Source organism: Canis lupus, chromosome 37 (assembly GCF_003254725.2).
Source record: "Canis lupus dingo isolate Sandy chromosome 37, ASM325472v2, whole genome shotgun sequence".
Classification (NCBI taxonomy): Eukaryota; Metazoa; Chordata; class Mammalia; order Carnivora; family Canidae; genus Canis; species Canis lupus.
The window spans coordinates 24,994,805-25,006,922 of NC_064279.1; the positions used below are offsets into that span (position 1 = coordinate 24,994,805).

A 12,118-nucleotide genomic window follows, 5' to 3' on the forward strand; every position below is an offset into this window, starting at 1 on the left:
CTTCCTGCTCTTTTCCACAGCAGCGTTTACAAGCAGCCCCACGGGTGTCAGCCTATGCCCCGGCCACACCTGCTCCTGTCTCCCTCCACCCTTCTCTCTGACCCTCTCCTGCTCCTTTCCTCCTCCCGTCCAGTCCTGGAGCAGCTGCACCCAAAGGAGTTGCGAAGAGCAGGAGAGGTGGGGCCGGGGAGGGTGCTTCATGTAGAACATTCCAGAGCTCAAACCTATTCTCAGTGGCTGTTGGCGGCTGAGAGCAGCTGGCAGCACAAGAGTGACTTGGCCCCACCAGGCCCAGGGCACTATCGGCTCTTCATCCACACCCTGAATTGCCTGTCCTGCCCCCAGGAAAGGCTCTTTGCTTGGAGAGAAGGGGCCTGCCCACCCCAAGCAAAATGAAGACATGTGCGTGGGGAGAGGCAGGAAGTAGAGAAACGCCCGAGTTCCCATCCAGGAGCTCCGAAGTTGGAATTTCAAGCCTCTGAGGTTGGGCCATACACAGGCGTTCTGAACTCCCGTGACATCCTCTTCCAACCCCCGCTCAGCGCTTCTTCACAATGCTCGATCGTCTGTTGGCGCCTCTGCCCTCACCAGGATATCTCACCTTATACCCTCAGTGGGTAGACCCTCGGTGCCTAGCGCAGGAGCCGGCATACAATGGGTGCTCAATAAATCTGCATTGCACAGCACTGCCCCCCCCCCCCAAGAATCCCAGATGCCACAGGACACCCACCACCACGGATCTCAGAGCAGGAACAATTCCCCAGAGGGGCCATTTCTAGTCCAGAGTCTTCCTTTAGGCCAAATCTGTCCCGCCTCGCCACCCGGACAAACAGAAGCTAACCCGCATGCTCCCCGTCCCCACTCCTCTGCGAAGGGACCTTCTACAATTCTTTCCCTGTTTCACCACTGGGAGAATAGTCTTGACGTTGACCTCACGCCTTAACTGCTGCAGGCCTCCTTGCTCGCCTGCCTTCATGGAGAAGAGAGCCCCGTCCCCAGCCCCACGGTTGACAGGTCGTGCCCGGGGCGGGGCAGCCTCCGCGGCTCTGGCGTTGGCTCTCAGCCATGCCCCCGGCTGACTGCGCAGACCCAGACCAGCCATTTAACCACCCTAAACGTCATCTCCCCATTGGTAGAATGGGGTTCCTACCGCCTTCCTCTCGGTGATTGTTAAACAAGATGTGGTGACCATGGCCCCATGTGGCCCACTCCTGCCTGTCGAACCTTATCTGGACCACACTCCCCCACTTGCTCCAACCACTAGCTCCCTCTTGCTCTGAGCCTCACTGATTTTGCGGTTCCTAGAAAAAAAAACCATGCAGTTCCTTCTGACCCCTGGGCCTTTGTACATGCTTTCCCTCCACGCGGAATGCTTTTCTCATCTCCTGGTTTCACCAAGTTCACGTCACTCACCCTCACGTCTTACCTCTTCAGCCAAGGTCAGGTTCTTGGCTATAATGTTTCATAAACTACACCCTTCCCCTTAGAGCACTACCTCAATACGTAATTCCAAGTAATTTAATTCCGGGTCCTGTTCATGCATATGCTCCGTGACATTAGGAATCGTAGTGCTGCCTATAATCCTATTCCCGGAGCCCGGCACGGTGCGTGGTATACATGGTAGGCACACGAGATGCTGAATGAATCAGCAAAGGAGGGAATGAATGCATGTGTGACCAGGGCAGAGTCCCTTCAAGTCAGCTCTGCCCCTAGCTGGATACTTCTGCCTCTGACCATCTTTCCTCACAGGCATCTTTTCCTGCATTTCCCACCAAAGTGTCAGCAGGGAAATCAGCCAGGGCTTCAGAGGGGCAGCAGACAATGCGCTTCGGTCTGACCCGGGAGGTGGTACATGAGTTAGGAAAAACGGAGCTGGCTGCCCACGGCCCTGCTCCCCGTCCCTCTCCCGCCGCACTCCCCAGGCCACGACAGCAATTCCGACCCCCACGCTGGAATCCCCAGGCACAGGGCCTGGAGGCGGGAGGAGGGCTTTGAAATAGCCCGAGGACGAGCAGACGGGAGACCTGGAAGTCCAGTCTGGGCCTTCTGCCTCCTAACTGTGGTCCTGGGCAGGCTCCCCCGACCATCACCCCCACAGCTCAGGCCTCAGTGCCCCCACATCCGTGAAAATGATGGGTGCAGCAGAGCTGATCCACGAGAACCTTCCCCTCCAAACTCTGTGGCTCCAAGACACACGAAGAGGGCCAGAGGCCTTGAGGCCTGGAAGGCTGAGAGTCATTCGTGAGGCAAAACGGGCAGGTCTCAGCTCAGCTCTGTTGATACTCGCTTCCCTGAAGTGTCACCCCAAAGTGTGGGAAACACGACATCCGGGGCCTGTCAGCCTGTGGGATAATCTCCCCTCAGACCGTCCCACTGGAGAGTGTTTGGGGGTGGGCTCCGGGCACCAGCGTTTCTGGACTCCTGTCCCACGGTCACTGCCCTGTCAGGAGCCAGCAGCCAGCAGCCGGCAGCCAGCCTGGGGGAAAGTCCTCTCCCAGGGTAGGAGGCTTGTGGGGAGGGGCAGCCAGGAGCCCGCTGGGGCTCATCCCACCCTGGGATCTGTTGCTGCGACCCCCAGCATCCTGGCGCGGCTGCCCAACCCTGGCTGGCTCCAAGTGAGCAAAGCCTCCGGGAAGCTGCAGCCACCTTACCTGGGTGATCCCCAGCCCATGCCCTCTCTGGGGGTGGAAAACCAAGGTGGTGAGTGGGAAACGGGCTTAAGAAACACAGACAGGGGGGCACCTGGTGGCTCAGTCGGTTGAGCATCCGACTCTTGGTTTCAGCTCAGGTCATGAACTCACAGGTTGTGGGATAAAGCCCTGCATTGGGCCCCATGCTCAGCAGGGAGTCTGCTTGAGATTTTCTCCCTCTGTCCCTCCCCTACTCCCCCCCCCCTCAAATAAATAAACAAATAAATCTAAAAAGAAAAAGAGAAAGCAGATAAAGCCTTTAAAGAAACCAGGCCGCATAGAACCAGGGCCCAGGTGGGAAGTCAGAACATCTAATGTGTCAGAGCTGGAAGGGGCCTCAGTGCCCCCCTCATCCAAGGCCCCCCGATGCCCAGTCACACACAGACAACCGAGGCCGGCACCCCCTTCATTTCACCTGATGCTCTGAGACATCATTTGAATTCTGTCCCTAATAGGTTAAAGGCCTCCAACCAGATTATGTCCCCTCTCTATTTTCCTCTTCTGCTTACGTCCCCCTTCCTCACATCCTCCGCTCTGCTTCATGTACAAAGCAGAGTTCATCTAAATCGAGGGTTAAGCAGAGGCACGGACGTGGGGACTCCTTGAAACTGTCAGAACCATGTTCATGGGTGTCCCGATGTGGGAGTGGGTCCGTGGCCATTCTGCGATCCCCAGAGGCATCCAAGAGCCCAGAAAGACAGACTTCCTACCATCTGTGTTGATACGAAACCAAGCAAGGTGGCAGGAGGGAGGGATCATCACCAGGGTGGCTCCGCACTGGCGGTTGGAGCTGGCTACACCTGAACCCCTGCCCACCGCCCCCCCACCGTCAGAACTCAGGCAGCATCCAAGATGACAGCTCATCACCAGGGGGTGGGCTCCAGGCCTGGTCATCTGAGACCTGTCAGAAGAGAGAGCTGCCCCCGAGCCAGCCTGAGCAAGCTCCTCGTCCACAGCCATCCCCAGGCCCAGAGAGCAGGAAGCGGCCACGCAAGCAAAGCCACACTCACCTTTGGGAAGCTCTGTCACCACCTTCCCCTCATCCTCCTCTGAGGGAAGACAAGAGGAGAGGTAGGAGGAAGGAGAGGCAGGAAAGAGAGGCAGGCGAGGAGGAAGAGAGGAAAAGAGGAAAGGAGAGAGAGAGAGATCAATTAACAGGGGTCCTTTCCTGAAAAGCAATCTGCTGAGAAGAAGGAGGTGGGAAAGCAGGAGTGAGGCCAGAGCAGAAGAGCCCAGGGAGGAGGTAAGGTCCACCGGACACGACCCTGGGGGCTCAGGACACGCAGGTTAAGGTGGGCCTCGCTGTCAGGGACGAGGCCGTCCCCCTCACAGCCCCTGCACCCAGGGCCTGCATCTCAAGCAGCAATGTGCTGGCTGGTGAGAGGCAGCCCTGATCCCCTTCTGCTCCCCGGTGACTCGGTGTCCCTGGCCATGCAGGCACCCCTGAGTGGGAGGCTGTGCCGGCCGTGTGTCTGTGTGTCACACAAGCGTGTCATTGCCCTCCTACCTGGCTGGATCAGTCTTCTGGTGACTAAGGAGAAAAAGCAAAGTTGGCCTCAAGAGTCCCAGTCCAGCCCTAAAACCAGAGTCTAAGGGGACAACCTTCGGGGTGGTTCAAACTTGTTCAAAATGGCCACATAGGGCCTAGGGCCCTCCACTCTCCCCTTCCCCACAGGGAGGACAGAAGCTGGAGGATGTGATAAGGGAGTGGGAGGTGTGAACTGGGGTGGGGGGAGGGTGTGTGTACATCTGTGTGTGTGCATGTACACAAGTGCCTGAACGCTGGGGGATGGTGGAGCCAGCCTTCTGGCAGAGAGCTGACCAGCTCCAAGGAGACTGAGGCCAAGCCCCCAAATCCCCAAGTCAGAGGACCCTGGGAGTGGCACAGACCTCACATGTCAATGGGCATGAAGGCTGCAGAGGGATTTATCCCCCTCAACCTCTGCACAGAGAGCCCCGACACAGGCCTGACCTCACTGTGGGCACAAAGCCAGGCTGTCATCTTGTTTCCAGAAGGGTCCTGAGAAGCCATCACCTCTGGGCATTTTCTGATTCAATCCTGAGGCCCTGCCCAGGACCACAGGGGTCCTCCAACCCCTACTCCTCCCTCTGGCCTCCCCCTCCCACCTCCCTTCCAGCTAGAGTCACTCACCACCTGTAGGGTGCAACAGGATGTCCGCTGGGTTGTGGGGTTTCAGGCCTAGAGCAGACAGGGGTGTCTTGGCCAGACCCGGAGGGGAGCGCACTGTGCCAGGAAGCAGAAAGGAGACACAGGGGGTGAGCCTTGGGGTGAGGGGGGTATGGGGAGAGGAAAGGGGGCAGGAGCGGGGACACCCCTACGTGAGGACGTGTTGGTGAGGGGTGGGCAGCAGGCGCAGGGCAGAGGAGCCAGCCGCAGCCCCCAGGGGTTACTGCCTTGCTCCCACAGCCCTTTCCCATCTCCGTGCTTCTCCACAGCACAAAGGGCAGAGTGAAACAGGAAATGGCACTGCCCCTCAACGGGCCCTGGCCCTGGCCCTCAACCTCCAGCAAATAGCTTCTATGCGGGGGCCCTTAGTTGTGTCACTGTGGTCGCCCGGCATGGCCATGGCTGACAACATACACGCAGGTTTCTCTGACTCTCTGACTTCCTCCATACTCTATCCTCTCTTCCCTCACCCTCTCGCTCCCCCCGACACACACACACACACACACACACACACACACAGTCTTCCCACGCCCTGCACCTTGATGGACTCAGAGAACAAAAGGAGATGGGAAATCAAGATGGACCCTGTAAAGGACGGAGGGCGGAAGGGTCATGGGCACAGCCGTGCCAACCCTGAGACCCCGGGGCAGCCCTTGGCCAAAGGTCTCTGACCCCCAGCCACCCAAGCCACTTGTAAACCCCAGGAAGAGAGAATTTCTCAGTGTGGGACTCTGTACCCCCCAAATCTGGGCGTCCTGGGAGAGGGAGAAGCTCCACAACCCTTGGCCAAGAGCACCGACTCCCTGCGCAAACCCCAGGGCCCTTCCAGGCTGCCGGGCGGGGTGAGAAGTGTCACGTAACACACAAGGTCAGGGAGGGCCGTCAGGCTCTTTCCCGTCAGCCAAGGACGTGGCCAGACTCCGAGCTGAACTGCAGGGCGGTTGTTAGGCCCAGTCACGCGATTTCTCGGTGGCAGCTGCTGCGTCTCCTGACACACCTCTGAGAAGAAGCAAAGAACTGAGCTCTGTGTCCCCTGTCACAGCTAATCGGGAGCGTGCAGAGGCCACGGGCCCTGAGGACAGGCCGCCGCACAGGTCAGTCGGAGCCCCAGCCTGCCTGCCACCACCAATGGCCTCAACAGCCTGGCTGTAGCCCTCGGATGCCCAGCACCGCACAGCGGCTCCAGGACCCTCCCCGGGCCCTCCTCCTTTCCCTAAAAGACAGGGAGACCTACAGGAAACGAAAGGCTACAAGCTACAGTCCCTCGGTGCAAGCAACACACATAACTTATCTGTGCACACGTGGGTGTGTGCATAGGGCCACACAGGAGCAGTGAGCGGTGACGGGGGTCCGGGCGGGCGCAGACTCCACCCTCACACCGTCCTTAGATGCCCAGCGGACAAATACAGCAGAGGAGACAAATGTGCACAGAGGCACACATCCAGGTAAAGGGGATAGGTCTAGACTCACGTGTCTCCATCCCTCCCTCTCCTTACACACACACGTACACACACAGATTCGGTTTCTACCACCCTCCAGCTACTGAAAATGGTGCCTTGCAATAGGCCCTTATGGAGCACTTATTAATGTTTGTCAAGGGAATGAATTTGAATGTACTTAGTCAGGGAGGAATGAGCCCAGCCTAGAGGCCACTGTCCACGGAATGACCGCGAAGCATGTGTTGGCCCAGTTGGCACAGGAGAGACACAGGTGGACCAGTGCGACCAGGTGAAGAGGACCAGAGGCGGTGGGAGGGCTCTCCTGCTTCCACCCCAAGCACCTCCAGCTCCCTGGTGGCTCATGCTCCGGTCCCCAAGCAACTGGCTCTCCTGCTGAGGCAGACGAGTGGGTGGCCCTGAAGCCAGGCAAGGCTTTTGCTTCCCGAGAGAGGAATTCCTCGAATTTCTCCGCCTCTGTCCTCTCTCCCAAGCCTGTGCATTGACGAAACCTCTGACTTCTTCTCCGGGAGGCTGGGGCAGCAGGGCTGGCCAGGGCAGGCCGAGAAGAATGGGAACAGACACAGATGGCAAAACCTCACCCTCGCTCGGCCCAGATGGCTTCCATCCCAAACAGGGTGATGGCCAAGATCCTGGCTGACTGGACCAACGGCAAATCAGAGCCAGGCGTGAAGGGGGAGGGTGAAGACCACCCTCAGGAGGGACAGCAACTGATTCCACGGAGTCACAAGAGGCCACAGAGATGCCTCTTCAGTGGACCACCCCGGCTTGCACTGGTCCAATATGGTAGCGAGGAGGCTCATGGGGCTACGGCGCCGGCTGTGGAGCCGACCAGAACCGAGACACGCTCTCGGTGTAAAACGTACACCGGATTTCAAACACTTGCTATGAAACAAGAAGGCAACGTGTCTCCTTAGGTTGATTCCACGTTGAAATTATGATATTCTAGATCTTGGGGATTAAGTCAAACCTATTAATTAAAAGTAATTTCACTGGACTCTTTTTACAGTTTTTTTAAAAAAAAAGATGGTAAGGCATGTCCTTAATATTTTTATCTTGATCTACCTATTGAAATCAATAATATTTTAGACATTTGGGGTTAAGTAGAAAATATTAAATCTACTTCTCTAGTTTCCTATTACGTATTTCAGCGCAGCCACTAGAAAACGTTACATCACAAACATGGCTTGTGCTCTATTTCCTTTGGACCATGCTGCTCTGGGGAGGAGAGCCACGGCTCCCACTCACAACCCCAGCCTCCTGCAGGCCCCAGAAGGCAGCCCACACAAGTTCTGCTGGCACAGGGGTGCCACATTCTTCCCTCCTCAGGACAGCCAGCCCCCAGGAGAACATTACCGCCAGTTCTGCTCTTCCGTGCTCACCCTCCTCCCCTCCCTCATCTCTTCCTCCTCTGCTGCCGGGAGGCCTGTCGCAGGGGCTCTGAGTCCTCAGTATCCTCCCATCACTGCTGTCCCACAGCTGCCCCCTACCAGCTCCCCCTGTCTCTTCTATGCTGTACTCATCCGGGTCTTCTCTATGGGTGGAAATGCCTCTGCCGTTTGGGGATTTGCCTCTCCAGTGAGTGCATCAGGGACTAAATGTTCCTGCCCGTAGGCCAAGAATGGATGAGATGGGGACTCTGACAAGACTGAGTGTTCTAGGCCTTTCTTTCCCTGATGGCAACTAAGTAGGTTGCCTGAAACAGAAGAGGTGCCTGGATGTAGACAGGATTGAGGGTCACGAGCAAAAAGGTCAAGAGGCATCTCAGAGATATGCCACCAAGTCACAAGAGTCACTTTCGGATGGAGGGGGTGTGTTTTGCACACAGGATGCCAACACTCTCAAAGCTTAGGAAAATTCTAGACTTTGGGAGGCCAGGGACCCCACAGAAGGTCAGCAGGATCCGAGCCTGTGGCTTCTGCCCCCTTACATGTGTGCACGGGGACAACGGAAGGAAGAGAAGCAGGGCAGGGATGGTGAAGTGCGATGAGCCATCCAGTGGGGGGGAAGAACAGATCATGCCCCCCCGCCACGCCCCACCAGTACCTGCCTGCAAACCTGGGGCGCTTACTCAGGCCGGGGCTGAGAGAGGGGCTTGAGGGGACCCAGGGAAGACAGGGTAGTGAGCAGCTCTTACCCCCGCTGGGCGGTGGGCTGGTCGGGGAGGTTCCCTCCATCTCCTCAAAGGCCTCCTTGTAGCTGTGCAGATGGGGCTGCAGGACAAGAACAGGGGAGTAGAGGGGGATGCCCGCTGCTGGCCGTGACCCTGAAGAGCAGCGGTTTCCCAGGTAACCAGCCCACCCATCCCTCCTCGGTAAACATAAAGGTCAAAGGGACATCCCAGCCATTCACAGCCCCACCCACTCCTTTGTCACTGACGGAATGAAAAAAGGCCCTTTGCAAAGCCGGGGTCCCCCACGGTCCCTGCGGGTGGAAATCAGGAATGCTTGCCTTGGAAATTTCCCCAACAGGGCCAAAGAGAAGGGTCTGGGGACAGGGGACTCGGATCCTGCCAGAAGGCAGGAGAGAAAAGATGTCCAAAAGCCATTTATACCCAGAATAACACACTAGCCTGGATTTTATCAGACATGGGCCACTCCGATCAGAATCTTCCAGGATGTACGTTTAAAATGCATATTTCTGGGCGCTGTCCTAGATCTAATATGCAGGAATCTCTGGAGGTGGACTTGGGAATCTATGTATTTGACAAACTCCCCAGTGGTTGGTATGCTCCTTGAAGTCTAAAATTCGCTGCCTCCAACTACTGAAATGTCTCAGAAATGCAAACCTTCTGGCATTGGAATCAGATCTCCCAAGAAAACCCTATACCTAGAAGGAATCCAAAACTGCTCTCGTCAGTCTGTATGATCGGGTTTGGAGGGTAGAGACGGTGGTCATACCCGGGACCCTTACCCCCCTACTACGCGGCGCTCTTTAGGAATCCAGGAGGGAACTCCAATCTCAGTGTTAATCTGAGAAGTGGGAGCATAAAAACTACTTAGGGACGGAAATGCCAGATTCCACACCCCAGAGAAGAGATACAGGGGGAGGACTGCGTTTGCTGAAGGGGCAGTGCCCCTCAGGTGACTATCTGGCTCCTGGATAGCTCAGATGGGCCCCACCCCTCTCTCTGGCCACAGGATGCTGCCCAGGGACTCACCTCTTTGGGCCGCCCTCCAGGATTGAGGGCGATGGTGAGAGCCAGCTCGGGGGACACGCACTGAACAGGAGAACGAACCCCCGGGCTACGGGGAGATCCGGGTTCTGGAGACTGGTTCTCGTACTGTCCATCGCTGGCTGCCCGCCTCCGCAGAGGGGCTGGGGGCTCTGCAGGCTGCTTCTCCCGAGCCTGCACCCCTGGGAGGAAGGCAAGACAGCGAGGGCAGTGAGCATATCAGGCGAGAGAGGATTGGTCAGGCCCCATTTCCCCAGAGAAGGCAGGGCATCGTAGCCAGGGGCCGCGCTGGAGGGGGCCCGTCCCCCCGCAGGACTCCCCACTGCCTCCCTCTGCCCAGCCCCCACCCCGGGCTTTCTCTGAAGGGTGGGGGATCTGCTTAGGTGGGGCTGCCCTTTCCTAGGAAGCTCTGCCCTGCACAGGGTTGAGGCCCAAAGCGCAAAGGGGGTGATACAAGAAACAGATGTCAGCTCCTTGCAAACCCTGGAGGCAGAGGGCCAGAGCTTCCAGGCAAATGAGGGAAGGTGGAAAGAGGAGAGACAGTCTCCAAGGTGACCGCATCAACCAACAAGCAACATCAGGCCCGGGGGAAGAACTTTGGAAAGAGCAAATAATGCATCATCTTGCGAGTGGTGCTCTCGAGAAGAAACAAAGAAATGACGAAGTCCTGTGAAGTCCTCGGCCCCAGCTGGCCCCTAGGATACTGCTGGCCTTCTCTGGGGTTCCCCAGCCCTCGTGCCGGCACCCCCGAACCTCTTGCCAACTCCCCTTGTGCCGGCCCCTCGTCTACCCACCCCTTGCTTCACCCCGAAGATGGCCCGGCTCCCACCCTGCCCCTCCCAGCAGAGCAGCAGGCAGAGGCCCCGAAGTCATGTTCTCCATCTGCTTTTCTGTATTCCCTTCCATCCCACAGGCCTCGGCATGTCGTTAGCCTCGCCCTCCCTCCTTCCCACTGGCTTCCCACAGCTGGGCTGAGGCACGGAACCCATTGCCTCATGGAGCTGGCTCCGGAATCCTAGAAAACTCACTCCCTGGGTCCCAGAGGCCAAGACCCAGCCTGAGGACAGGCTTCCTGTCTTCCCGAGCCTGTGCGAGGACACTTTCAGCTCTGCCCAACCCGCACCCTGGAGGGGGGGCAGGTGAAGCCAGGGGAAGGGGGCTGGGACAGGGCCAAGGGCACGTGCGCGCCTGGCCGCCCCGGCCTCAGGCCGACGCGTCTGGGAACACCGCCCCGTGGCACACTGCACACAGATACACATGCACACGCGCACACTCCTGGCCCCTGGGCGTGCACCACGGGAGCCAAGCAGAAATCACCCTCATTCAGCCCGAGTCATCTGCCCTCCACGGTGGGGTCTGCGTGGCCCCGGCGCCCCGGCCCCCCAGCTCCAGCCTGGTGCGGCCACTAAGGCTGCCGGGAGAGCACACGCTGGGAAGCCTTCCTACTTGTCACGAACAAGAGGCTGCCGAAGCCAAACTAGGGGCGGACACACAGTCACTCTGAGACACACACTCATATTGTCGTGTAACTGGGGGCCCGGTCCAGACAGCAGTAGGACTGGCGTGGCAGTTACAAGGCAGAGGTTTGAGCCTCCACTTCGGGGTCTCTATCACTCAGAGGCAGCCCACTCTCTATCTCAACCAGGAAAAAAGAGCCCCAGATGGGGACAGTAAACCAGACCCACCAACGGCTTTACTTAAAGGCAAATAAACCCTCCCCTGAATGTGCCCCTTATTTTCCAAAGAGAGAAATGGGGGTCACATAGTCCTAATAAGGGTCTGTTATGACCATCAGCCCGGATTAAAGATGCAGGCAGGCTCTCACCGGGCTGAGCAGCACCTGGGACCCCGGGCTGCGGCCACCCCAGGCTCCCAGCCCTCAGAGAGCAGCCCGCTGTGCCTGCCCCGGGGCCCCCTGCCTTCACCCTGCACTGAGCCCCCTCCTCCCAGGCCTCCTGGGCCGCCCGCTCCAGAGCTGCCGCTCCTCTCATTCCTGGCAAAAACATCAGAAAGAAACAGACATAGCCATTGATTTTCTAATAATAATTGTGACAAAGGAGGCCCATTTGGGAAAGGCTCTTGGGGTTTGGAACTAAGTTCGGCCCCAAGGTTAAAAGAAATGCATTAGGGCTGGTTTCAGTTCCGGCTCACCCAGCCCGGCAGCCTGTTTCTGGCAGATCTCTGCGCCTTTGCAAGGGGTGGCCAGCTTCCCTGCACGGGGATCTGATGTCCACCCTTGGAAAGTGGGTCTGTGTTAATCCGAGGCCCTCAATCTCCCAGGGGGACAGAGAAAATCCTCCCCGGTGTGTCCAGAAGCATCCTTCACGTTCAGGTGCTGCAGATGGTTGCAGCCGCCCAGAGAAGGGTCCAGAGTGCCAGAGTGGGGGGCTTCCCAGCTGTGGAGGATGCGAGATCCTGGCACTGACATCTGAGGATGATCACAGCTCCTCAAGTCCTGAGGCAGGGGGATGGATAGGACTATCTCCAAAGAGCTAGCCTCCGCACAAGGGGGAAGACCCCACATTCCACTCCCACGGAGATGGCCTCTCCCCTACAGTGAGCCCCAAGGCACCAGTGGCCAGTCAGAGCCTCTCACATTCTTTGAACA

At 57.9% G+C, this 12,118-nt stretch overlaps 1 protein-coding gene across 18 annotated transcripts in view; it reads right to left on the reverse strand.

Moving 5' to 3' along the window:
• Positions 1 to 12,118, reverse strand: part of TNS1 (tensin 1) — a 204,663-nt gene that overhangs the window by 24,663 nt on the left and 167,882 nt on the right. For 11 of the 18 annotated variants that reach the window (XM_049106611.1, XM_035710905.2, XM_025442252.3 and 8 more), the window contains 5 exons: positions 9,496 to 9,692; positions 8,473 to 8,548; positions 4,843 to 4,935; positions 4,198 to 4,221; positions 3,701 to 3,739 (listed from right to left, as the gene is read on the reverse strand). In XM_049106611.1, coding sequence (XP_048962568.1) covers positions 3,701 to 3,739; positions 4,198 to 4,221; positions 4,843 to 4,935; positions 8,473 to 8,548; positions 9,496 to 9,692 — 429 coding nt within the window. The remainder of the gene's footprint in view (positions 1 to 3,700; positions 3,740 to 4,197; positions 4,222 to 4,842; positions 4,936 to 8,472; positions 8,549 to 9,495; positions 9,693 to 12,118) is intronic. The other 7 variants (XM_035710906.2, XM_049106612.1, XM_035710899.2 and 4 more) reach the window with 3 other exon arrangements.